Source organism: Engraulis encrasicolus, unplaced genomic scaffold (genome assembly GCF_034702125.1).
Source record: "Engraulis encrasicolus isolate BLACKSEA-1 unplaced genomic scaffold, IST_EnEncr_1.0 scaffold_37_np1212, whole genome shotgun sequence".
NCBI classification, from domain to species: Eukaryota; Metazoa; Chordata; class Actinopteri; order Clupeiformes; family Engraulidae; genus Engraulis; species Engraulis encrasicolus.
The window spans coordinates 502,925-515,527 of record NW_026945676.1 but is presented as its reverse complement, the minus strand read 5'-3'; the positions used below and the strand labels follow the sequence as shown (position 1 = coordinate 515,527).

At 40.8% G+C, this 12,603-nt stretch overlaps 1 protein-coding gene across 1 annotated transcript in view; it reads right to left on the bottom strand.

The window, feature by feature from the left end:
* Nucleotides 1-12,603, bottom strand: part of LOC134443860 (NACHT, LRR and PYD domains-containing protein 1 homolog) — a 56,797-nt gene that overhangs the window by 26,848 nt on the left and 17,346 nt on the right. The window contains exons 5-6 of the mRNA XM_063193395.1: nt 11,410-11,493; nt 488-655 (exon numbers count right to left, since the gene is read on the bottom strand). Of these exons, the coding sequence (XP_063049465.1) occupies nt 488-655; nt 11,410-11,493 (252 nt within the window). The remainder of the gene's footprint in view (nt 1-487; nt 656-11,409; nt 11,494-12,603) is intronic.

Sequence of the window (12,603 nt, the reverse complement as noted above, 5' to 3'; positions counted from 1 at the left end):
GACATTAGTTTAATCATTTAAAGCATTGGCAATTTTGAAAGCATGGATTTACTTAATTTTAAGAGCCTGCGACAGCAAAATTTACACGTCATGTCATCTACCCATATGCCAGTGTGTGTGTGTGTGTGTGTGTGTGTGTGTGTGTGTGTGTGTGTGTGTGTGTGTGTGTGTGTGTGTGTGTGTGTGTGTGTGTGTGTGTGCGTGTGTGTGCGTGTGTGTGCGTGTGTGTGCGTGTGTGCGCGTGTGTGCGCGTGTGTGCACGTGTGTGCGTGTGCGTGTGCGTGTGTGTGTGCGCAAGTTTGTGTGTGTGTGTCTGCTCATGTGGACATAATGTTGTTCATGTATCAGTCAGAAGTGCCATATGAAGTACCTAAACAAAGCTTGAATTTGTGTGTGTGTGTGTGTGTGGGGGGGGTGTCTGTTTTTGATCATGTGGACATAAGGGTGTGTATATATCAGTCAGATACGCATATGAAGTGTTTCTTACCAAACCGCATCTGCAGTCTGTGTGCTGTTGATGAAGTGCAGAAGTGTCTCACTCGTTTGTAGGGTGATGGTCTTCACAGAGAGCCCAACTACACCCACACTCTCCTGCTTGGAGAGAGCAGTGAAGATCTGCTGCACACTCTCCTCTGACAGGCTGCTGTCAAACACCCTATAACACAGAATAGAAACACACACACATGCACACAGACACACGCACGCTGTCAGCCCTGTGCCCGTCCTCCTCCAATGTATTGCAAATCAAATAATATCAGTGATTGGGTGTGTGCACACGTGTGTGTTTGTGTGTGTGTGTGTCTGTTTGTGTGTGTGTGTGTGTGTGTGTGTGTGTGTGTGTGTGTGTGTGTGTGTGTGTGTGTGTGTGTGTGTGTGTGTGTGTGTGTGTGTGTGTGTGTGTGTGTGTGTGTGTGTGTGTGTGTACGTGTTAATGATGTTCAGTGATTTCCCTAAGACTCATGAACGGCGTGACGTTTCCCATGTGCGTTAAGCCGAATTATGGGGGAAAACAGCATACAAGTCAATTGGTCGTGTTGGGATTTAATAAATGAAAGATAAGGACCTGTAGTTATTCATGCGCAATATGCCGAAAACGCGGTGTGTTGCCGACTGTTCAAATAATATAGCCAAACAGCCTTGGTTGAAGCTTGTACTGTGTTCATTTAGGCTTGCCTGTGTAGCATATAATAAGTTAATTAGGCATTCGGTTTGATTTCCCCCATAAAGGCGCGTTCATGAGTATACCACTCACTTTAACCCAAGTGAAGACAGAGCCACTTATTACATTTTTTGTCACCGTCAAGTGATAAAGGCGTATTTGTTTAAAATCTTCACATCATACCAAATTTCAAAGTGTCTTGTCACAGTGTCTTGTCTTGTTTATAGTTATATAAAATGACTTCTATATCAAAGAATAACTATCAAGTATTTAAAATAAGTATTGATGTTGGGAGTTAATACTCCATAAATGATAAAAAGTTGGACTTTTAGTAAAAGAATCAAAATCCTTTTTCAATATGGCTAAGAGACATTAAGCTTGTGATGAAATTACATAGGAAATGAATGCGGGTCTATTTAGACCCATGTTATGCTATAAAAGGGGTAGTAACCGAAAAAGTGTTTTCACGCAAAAAGTTATGATGCATAAAAATAAATTAAGTCATCTAAGGGACAAAAACAAGTCAATTGAGGAATTCATGGAGTTCATTCATTCATTAGACCCATGTTATGCGGTAGCCCCTTAATGCTTGCCGTACCTCCAGTGGCACGCTGTAATAGTCATTACTACCATAGCACTATGACACAACACAGGCCTTTTAGTAATGCAGCACGACTTGGTCATTACCATACTGGTAACAACAAATTTATAAAGCCGCGTCTTAAGGGGTTAAAGGGTTAACAAGTGTTAGAAAATGATTTCCATCACCTTAGAATGTGGTGACATGTTAAAAATCTATTTACAGTTTTCATGAAATAGGGAGTGGCCCAATTTACCCGCGGCTCAACTTACCCCGCTCTCCCCTACAGTAATATGGACAAAGGTACAAAATATCAAAACCAATATATAGCAGAATTTGATGACAAAAACCTTTAGACAGCATTATAAGAATTGTAGAAATGTGTATAGGCCTGACATTTCCCAACACATAGCCCACCCTACACCAGTAGTTCCCAAACTTCACCATGAAAAGGCCCCCCATATACCACTAGATTCCAGTCAAGGCTCCACTTCCATCAGTCGCGCCACATTATTTTTTCTTTGGACCCCCTCTCACAACCATAGTGGAGGGCCGGTGAGGCAGTGTCCCACCAGGACATGAAATAATATAGATAGGAATAGAAATAGAAATATTCTTTAGCTTACTTTTGTTTTATGTTAGCATCCTGCCGCGGCCCCCCTATCACCTCCTCGCGATCCCCCACTTTGAAAACCACACACACCTGCACGTGTCAGCCTAATGGGATATGTGTGGGTTTTATCTTTAATTGGTTTGCAGTGTTTTAAGCGTGTTTTTAGGTTGTCTGTGTTTTTATATTGCATGTTGCGTGGTTTGGGTTTGTAGTGGTGTTATTTTGATTTGCTGTGCTCACTGGGATTTGTTGTGGTTTTAATTTGCACCTCACTGGCTGTTCCATAATGACTTGCCAATTGCTTTGAGATGGACACCTGACTGAACAATTATTGCCTGGCCAATGGGAGTGCTACACTGATCATGGAGCAGTGTATAAAGACCCTTGTTTTTAGATGCTCCTGGCATTTGGCGGGGGGTCAGATTGGAGGCAGCAACAGGCCTGGAGAGGAGACGTGCTGGTGGGAAGCCGGACGAACGACCGAACCGAACCTGAGACTGCCGACGCCACAGCCACTTCTCAAGGGAACGTGAGAAACCCTTTGTGCTCCTCGTTCTCATCATGCCTGTGCTGTAGTGACCCCCTGCCTATAGCCAGAACTGCGTTTCCTGGCAATTGGACTGGACCAGAAGGATTTGAAGTTGGGTTGGGGCCGAACCACGCTTCCAGCCAACTACGATATAAACGTAAGAATCCTGCCTGTGTTTCCGTCAGTACCTTGATGTTGGATTGACTTAAGTTCAGAGACTAACGCTTGTTCTTGGTACCGAGGTGCGCTGGACCTGGAGTGAGTGGACGTCACCGGGGACCCCCCTCGGCCACCTGGACTCTGACTACACCGGATGATTCCCCAACAACGCTTAGACTGTCACTGAGGTTGCCGTGGGTAACCACAAGAGCCGAAGACCACCTGGGCCGAAAGACTTTGCAGCAGTGCTGCTTTTAGTGGACATTTAGTTTTAATTAATAGAAAATAAAAGTATATATTTTTAACCCTCGTGTCTGTCTTCTGTGAACTGGGCATTCCAAACCTTACTTTTAATGGTTTTAAACAGGGCTTTTGCCCGACACACGCGGCACCCGGCGAGTTCCTCACACACGCGATACCGGTTTAGCGTGTTCTGAACACATTTTTCTGTACTCACCAGTTTTCATCCACAACATCTCCGCAGTTTTGGTATTGATAATTTTGTTTAGTTTATCCTTTCAGTTTGAACAACTCTCATGTTGATTTTTGTTTGTAGTCTTTTTCAAAGTTTTTGTTCATCACTTTTGAGCACTGTAAATAAACTCATAGCACAAAATCCGCACCTGTCTGTGGTCCCACCATGTCTCCTTTTACCTTGGTTGCCTGAAAGAGCGCGCATCCCTTTTGTGAGTTTTGACCGTGAGATTTTTGATGGTAAGATGAAACCTTAAACACGTCAAGGCTTTCCAGCAAAATTTGTTGGGAAATGATTAATTTCTCGAGGCCTCAAGTGCACACTAAGGACACCTATTGGTTAACTAAATACAAGAACAATAAAGAATACTTTGGTCTGTGTGTCGTGTAGGCCTTTGACTTAGATATTCAATATTCGAATATAATTCGAATGTTAAGAAACTTCGAGACATTCGAACAAATATTAATTGGCCATTAATATTCGAATCTGACATGGGTATTGATTTTTTGGGTATTTCATTGGTTGATTAAATTCATTTCCTTGTAAACATTGCAATTCACAGTCTCAATTTATTTTTTCCATGGCTGGTTAATCACTACAGCTGTGTTGAGGAGAGTCGCGTGCGTGGCTCATCTCTCTGTGTTCCTTAGGAGGAGACTTGCGGCAGGCAGTCTCCCCCAGAGTCCGCATAATAAACAGATATATGTGCTTTCATTCAGGGATGGGCAGTATTGCTATTACATCTAATTGAAACACATTTTGAAATACAAAATGCTATTTTGTATTTTTATTTCATATAAGTGAATTACATGTCTTTGTATTTTGTATAAAAATACTTTCCTCCAGTATTTTGTGTATTTCACAAAACTACAAAATACAAATACTTTGTTCTAAAGAATGTTATTACACATTATGAACACAAGATGGTGCTGTAGGTTAAAAAGTATATGAATGCCCTAGATGAATTGGATTTCTGAAGCCTTGACTGCACAGGAAGTTCAATTTGGTTCAAGGTGAGTGGCTAATCATTTATTTAATTATTTATTCCTCAATGACGTGTTAATGTTTTCCCCATGTCATTCAAACTTGCTTTCAGTTTGTCGTTTAGGGCCTTTTGTGTAGAATTCAGATATTACCTGTGCATATTGTTTTAAAACTAGCTGTAGCCAATGTGCGTTCCAATATGCAACCTTGCTTCCTCCACTTCTGCTTGTGACCTCGTACCAGGAAGTAATATGTCGTGATGACATCACTGAAACAGCATTATATTTAAATATCTCACAAAAGCTCAATTGTAAAGTATTTTTCTCATTTGCAATTGGGATGGTGAATGAGGCGGGGGCAAGGCCACAAGCACAAGTGGAGGAGGCAAGGTCGCATATTGGAATTCACTCATAGAGCCAACCAGGGGGTCATTTCTCGACAGTGCCTTTGCTAACGACGTTAGCCATTTTGTTCGTTCTTAAGACCAACGTTGTAACCAAGGTCTTAAGTCGCTCGTAAGACAGTCTTCCGGCTTGGTCTTGAGTTGGTCTTAAGTTGTTCTTAAGTTGTTCTTAAGTTGGTCTTGCTCCTGACATTTCAGCGTCTTGGGGCAGGTTCAGGCAGAGTTCAAGTGACAGTGATTGATTACTGCCACCAAGTGCACAAGCGTCTAACTTTTACCACACAAAATGCCCAATGATCAGACAATTTTAAATATATTTGGTTGTGTATGCCGTCTTCCTGCCAGCAAGTCCTTACGTCCAACGTAGGCCACAAGAAAAATAATTGCCATTAAGAGCATTGTGCCTGAAGATGTGCAGGAAGATTGAAAGGTGCGTCAAACACAGTAGGCTACACATGACATCTTTATGAAAGCCGTTAAATAGGCCCTACCTGTGAAGACAATCATGCCCCCAAAAATCCACCCCAATCACCAAATGTCGCTGTACATATCACTGCACAATAAAATCGCGCCAAATAACTTCGCAATGGCGTCAGCCACACGGTCCACTGTCACTGCGCACGAGGGAGAGGAGGCAGAGAGTTGCGAATATGCCCGAATTGCGCGCGCGCCAGCCTGGATGCGCGCGCGCGGACACACACACACACAGAGAGAGAGAGAGAGAGAGAGAGAGAGAGAGAGAGAGAGAGAGAGAGAGAGAGAGAGAGAGAGAGATGAGTGGAAGTGGATATACTGGATATACTGTTGTGCAGATAAGGCACCTGCGCTTAATTTAAAATTCAGCCGAAATGGATATGTTACCAGTTACCACCAGACACTGCCATCTGGCTGCAGATTTAGACACCCTGCTGTTTTTAAAAACAGATCCAAGCAATCTTTTATCCCACAAGCAATTAGCATTTTTAACAAACATGCGAAACAAAAAGGTAGATCTTAATTTGCACACCCTGTCTCAGCAGGCCTGAGAAGGAATGAATGACACTCTAATGCTTTATCTTTCTTATAATGTTTTGCTTATCTATTTATTTATTTGCTGCTTGCACATCCTCCCATGCTTGTCCACGCTATGGGGTTAACTGGGACTGACCACTGTTGATGGATGACATCTGTTTTTGTCTTGTCTGTGTTATGGGGGAATGTGTTGCTTGGGGTAAATGTGCTTGGTAATCTGACTGTATTGTGTTTGTTTTCATGTCTTACGCACCTCTCACTAGAAGAAATTTCCCCCATGGGGGACAATAAAGCAGTACACATGCCATCACGCTTTCACCGGCCATTTCTGTGTAGTTATTTGGAGTGATTATGCTACAGTGATATGTAGACCGACATTTGGTTATTGGGGATGGATTTCGGTGACATGATTGCGTTGACAAGTATTTAACGACTTTCATGGAGATGTCATGTGTGTTTGACGGACCCTCCGTGCATCATCCCTTCCTGCACATCTTTACGCGTAAAGGTCATAATGGCAATTATTTTTCTTGTAGCCTATTTTGCGCGTAAGGGCGTGCAGGCAGGAAGACGACATAAACAACCAAATATATATTTTAGAATGATCGATTCCTTTCAGTTATCATTTCAAACATCATTGAACTGCCCACTCTGCGTGGGGAAGGACCTCGCTGTTGTCTCGCACTTAGAGTTCTTCTACATGCGTTCGGGTGTTGGCAGTGTCAGAGGCCAGCCCGAAGGCATCCCTTGGGGTTTACAGAGTTTAAGCTTAAAAAAATAGCCTACATCTGATCAACTACAGTAAGACTGAGCTTTCTCCAGCAAGCGCCTTGAGTCACTTCAAGTTAGAGATATGGGTAACAACGGTTAGACATATATTTGACCCACAACAGAGACCCAAAGACAGCGCGACAAGTGTGTGTGTGTGTGTGTGTGTGTGTGTGTGTGTGTGTGTGTGTGTGTGTGTGTGTGTGTGCGTGCGTTACTGAAGACTTATCGTAAATTGATTTAGCAAAACCGGAATAAAATAAATAAAATATAAGACATTGTGACATGTAGGCCTAATGCATTATTTGGTTTCTGCTGTCGAAGAGGGATGGTTTTGAGGGCACGGTTGTGTTACCAAGGCCGGTATCGGCCAAAATCAACATGGAATGGAGATTTTGAGGCTTTTATGAATGATGCGCCGTTTCAATATCTTGTGCTTTTTCACGGGATCCAATATGAAATTGGTGTACTAGACACATCTCTCCTGCTCTGTCACCTCCCCCTGCAATTGTATCAACCAATCAAACGCATTTTCGCCTCCAGAAGTACACGTTACTTCGTTTTGCACAGTCCAAGTTCCTGCGCAACTAATCTTTTCACACACGTGAAACAGGTCTTAGTCACATGCAGTAGGCAAAACATATCCACAAACAAGTCCCTAAAGGCATTTAGTGCAACGTCAACAACAAAACCTATTCGGTTGCGTTAATGTCTCCGATCCTTATGTGGGAAACAGCTGTTGTGCTGTGCCAGGCATCCATGCATGTTACTGTTTAGCCTAAATAGTACTGCTAGCTTCACCGACAGTAGCAGCCAGCTTCTCCTGTTCACTACAGCGTCAATTTCATCATGGGGGTAATAAAAGAACAGAATGAAGAATCCAATTTATCTGGTTGCCGATGAAAAGTCGAGGTAATAATCCAATCACAGTAGAGATGGGATTTATGGCTCTTTTTCGGGATCCGGATCTTAGTGGCTCGTTCCTTTCAAAGAGCCGTTCAAAAAACTGGCTCTTTTGGCTCTTTTTTAAAATTATTTATTCAGTGTTTAGAATGTAATATTTTGACTCCGCCTCGAGGTAATTTTGTCCAAACAACAACTGAATATTCTCCTGCTTCTAAAGACCGTTTTTGCTACTCTTTAAGGCAAACAATTGTGTTTTCCCCAAAATTTAATTACTCTGGTCGAAGTCACGTGCTCAAAATTAATGAAAAATGAACGAAATAATGGTCGAGTGGCTCCCCCAGCTGTGATCCGGTTCCCATCGTTCACTTCAAGGAGCCGTTCAAAAGAACCGGCTCGTTCATGAACGACACATCTCTAAATTACAGTTCACAATGTGTAGGATCTGGTCAAGGCTGTTTGCATTATCCCCCAGAAAATGTGCTGGACTCGATGTGAAAGTGAAAGTGTTGTCTTCTGTAGCCTCAATATTGTGTGAAGCATACTAAAGCGCCATAGAGTGGACGCTGACTGTAGCGTACTGTAGCACTAAGTAAACAACATACAAACACGATTCTTGTGTTTAAAACGATGGCAGCATCGCAGACACTTTGCAAGGTGTACACAGAGAGCTCCCAAAATCACACACAATAAGCATTGAAGTGTTTAGTTATGAAAAATACAATACAAACTCAAAAAAGTTTTTTCCCGTTTTGGGAACCAACTCATGGGAAGTAAAAACGGGTTTTCCCGTGATTTGGGAGTCAATGTGTTAATAAACAAAGCATCATCACATTACTTTCTGGAGTTGTTGACGAGTTTCTGGAATTATGTGATTCAACCCACAAATACCTGTGATTACACCAAGAGTAAAATAATAACTTGTTGTTTTTGGGATTTTGACAAAATTAGCTTCGTTGGTCTGGGTGTCAGATCAAGCAGACTCAAGGTTATGTTTTTGTTAGCATGCTTTTAGCATGTTTTTAGCGCACTGCTAGTTTGTGTAATGTTCATTTTTAGACAAGAGCAGTCATCTTACCTAGACCTATAAACACACTACCTAAATGTCCGTCATTAGTGATAGAAAATAAATACATATTTGTTGATATTGGTGCTGTGTGTTCAATTATCATGATTCCCAGATGATCCAATTCAAATTTTAACTTGGGCTACAAGTTTGACATGGCTGCAAGCTTTGCTATGTTTTAATCTGCATTCACACCTCTAAGTACCGTCTTCTTAATAAGTGTTGAACGATCGCAAAACAATAAATGCTGTGTCATGATCCGGCCCTCTGTTTTGTTTTGGACTCCTGTTTACCCACTGTGTTGCTCCCCATGTGCTTTTGTTTACGTTTTTGCCCTGTCATTTCCCCTGTCAATGTGACCTTGTGTTTACTTGTCTAGTTCACAGTATAATCAAAATCCTTTCTCAAAAAATATGAATGAAATGAAAATGAAATGAAATATGATTTTGCAGAGAGAGGCCAACTGGATACACTAACTGAACACAGTAGAACCCCATGGTTTGAATGAATTACAGGACCTCAGTGTATTCTTGTAACATGCATGCACTGTTGAATTGCACACTGTAAATGTCCTTTTGTTAAATGGATGGGCCTATGCCACATTACGATTGTCACTTGGACTATTTTTGACTAATGAACCTGCTTCAGGAGTTGGATATGTCAAGTGAAAATGAAGATGCCGGACTGGACGAGAGACCTACTACAATATGGACATTAATATGGACGTGATTAATGGACGTTAATATTTTTTGAGAAAGGATTTTGATTATACTGTGATTTTTTGCACATTGGGATTAGCACTTCTGCACTTTGATATCATGTGTTTTTATTTGAAAAAAAAACACCAACGCAGGAAGGTTGCATGTGTGTGTCTCCAACATCAGCATACTTTTCAAAGTCTTTGCTCTCCACAACACGTGTCAAGTCTTCATATTAATAGCCCACATGTAGCCTAAGCCTCCCAGCACCTTGTGCTATCTGAGCGCTCATTTACCTTTGATCATGTGGTTTGACACAAGCCTTGAAGCGAGGCCTCATCTGACACGCCCCCTTTTGCTAGACACAAGCCTCGATGTCTCGCTTCAAACGTAACAACACTACGTGAGGTCTCAGTCTTCACAGTAGACAACAGATAGACAACCACAAGTACACAGGTAGATAGGCAGCACATGTAATTGTAATTACAATCTGAAGTGAGACAAAGCCTTCCAAAGTGTTTTTTTCATTGCAACTTACAAACCCCAACTCCGATGAAGTTGGGACGTTTGGTAAACAGTGAATAAAATCAAAATGCTATCATTTTCAAAACATTCAATCTATTCATTAGATGGAGAATAGTGAAAAGACAACATATTAAGTGTTAAAACCGAGAAAAAATATTGTTTTGGGGGACATATGTACTCATTTCTAATTTGATAAATCCAACACGTCTCAAAAGAGTTGGGACGGGGACAATAAATGGCAGCAAATGTCGAGGAAGACTAAAAACAAAACAAAAGACAACACTAAACAGTTAAATACATTAACCGATGAGATGATTTTATATAAAAAACAGTGTTAATTCCTATCTTGGACATGATTTCACCAGCTTAAATGGTGGGTGTATTCCTTGTCATGTTTTGCAATGTTTTCCTTTCTGTAGTGCTTACAGTGTGACAGGTCTTGACCAAAAACCTACCATTTTATCACCTGCTGGTCCTTATGATGGAGCCAAACTGTTAAAACATAGTAGAGAATGCAATTTGACCTTACTATGTGGCAGTAATCGAAGATCTCCCTTCAAAATATAATGCATGAGTGGCTTTTCATGCTGTTTAAAACTCATTTATACCATTCAGCACTGTATGTAACTGTACAGATGAGTGAGAACATCTTAACCAATGCACTACTGCACCCGCATGCCATCATGGAGGCTGACTTTTGAAGCTAGCACTAACACAAGTTGGATGGTCCATTTTCACTGTAGCACAGGATGTGCAATGCCCTATTATTGTCAAAAAGAATGGACTTCTACAACTTCTGCTGACTTCTGTAAGCAAAGGATAGTTTCCCATGTCTTCTGGATTTATTTCAAGTGAGCTCAAGTGCTTAGGAGAATGTTACACCCCTGTATCATTTGCACGCATTAAGCATTCTTAATATAGTCTATTTTCAATAGCTCTAGCACTCCAGGAATTAGAGTGAGACTACAGCCAATATATATTTCATGATGTCATGAACCTATACAATGATTTTATTAACAAAAATATGTCTTATATACACTCAATCGTGGTAAATCAAAGGGAATTCAAAAATGTATGTAATAACTATGGTAATTATTCCCTTTGCATCTTTAATTCTGAGTGACTCAGCCTCTCTGTGATGATCTTATACCTGGACACCTATATTGTCCGTCAGTACAATTCATTTTGAAATGTTCTTCTTTGTTGTTTTATCTTATTTGGATGTTTACTAAATTTCACTGATCCCCGTCCCAACTCTTTTGAGACGTGTTGGATTTATCAAATTAGAAATGAGTACATATGTCCCCCAAAACAATATTTTTTCTCGGTTTTAACACTTAATATGTTGTCTTTTCACTATTCTCCATCTAATGAATAGATTGAATGTTTTGAAAATGATAGCATTTTGATTTTATTCACTGTTTACCAAACGTCCCAACTTCATCGGAGTTGGGGTTTGTACATATATGCAGTATATAATCACAAGAAAACTGATTGTACTGTCTTCTATGTGTCTGCAAAGTACATATTTCTCACCATAATTTAGAGATGGTCTTCCCCTCTCCTAGAGCTGAGACCAGAGCGTTCACATCAACATCTGACAGCTCCACCACGTGTAACCTTTAATGCAATAGTATGAAGTCAACTATTACAAAATTGTAGTGGGTTGTATTAGGAATTTAATTAAAATGTGACTATACTCACACACACACGCGGTTTGCACATCCTGGGGTAATTCAAGAAACTGAGACCTTCCCCTTTGTTTGTGTCTGTCATTCACACACAAAGAGTTTTCCTCTGAAAATGATTATTTCCAATTCCGGTTTAATATTTCCATGTTAACAGAATAAAGCTGTGACTTGAATGGCTTTTCCCGCCTTCCTGAAATGCCGTTCACAGGCGTAGCGTATTCATGACCACTCTTGATAGCATACGTATTTACATGTATGCGGAGTCACCAATGTGTGTGAACAAAGTTATTTTAGAAACTAGGGGAAGGAATTCAAAGTTTCTGAGTACCCTGCTATGTGTAAACAATGTGTCAGACACCCCCCCACACACACACACACACACACATATTAAAATGAATGGTAACACTTTCTATGAAGCCCATATCTATTATGCATTATTAGCACATTTATAACAACTTATAATGTGCATCATAATTAATCATAGTGCATCATGACAGTTATAATGTATTATAAGCCCCTTGTAGTTTTTTAAGCTTTCACAAGCACTCAAAACACCCTAAGATATATAATGCATTATGAGCTAGATTTATAGTTATTCATGACTGTTGATATATTCCATCATGAGTGTAGTCATAGGCTTCATAGAAAGTGTTACCAAATTAACTTTTGTCATCACCGTCCCGGGACTATCATGAAAATCACTGTGAACCATCCCGAATCGTGCCGAAATTTTCATATGAATTGGTTACTGTGTTGTCTTGAAATATTGTGTTGTATTGAAATAATACAATAATGGACCTATCACTGACTGGAAGGCTACTGGTGCTTAGTCACATAAGGTGCACAGTGAAAGCAACCTGGGTATCAGACCAAAATACCTATATAATATGTTCTTGTCCAGATCTGCATGTGGCACTGTAGTAAGCTAGCAGCACCAGCACAACATTCTGCAACAAATGTCAATCTAACACCATACACGCGAGGTCGCCAGTAGCCAGTTCCATTCCGTTTACAGTTCACTTCAATCTACCTTATTCCC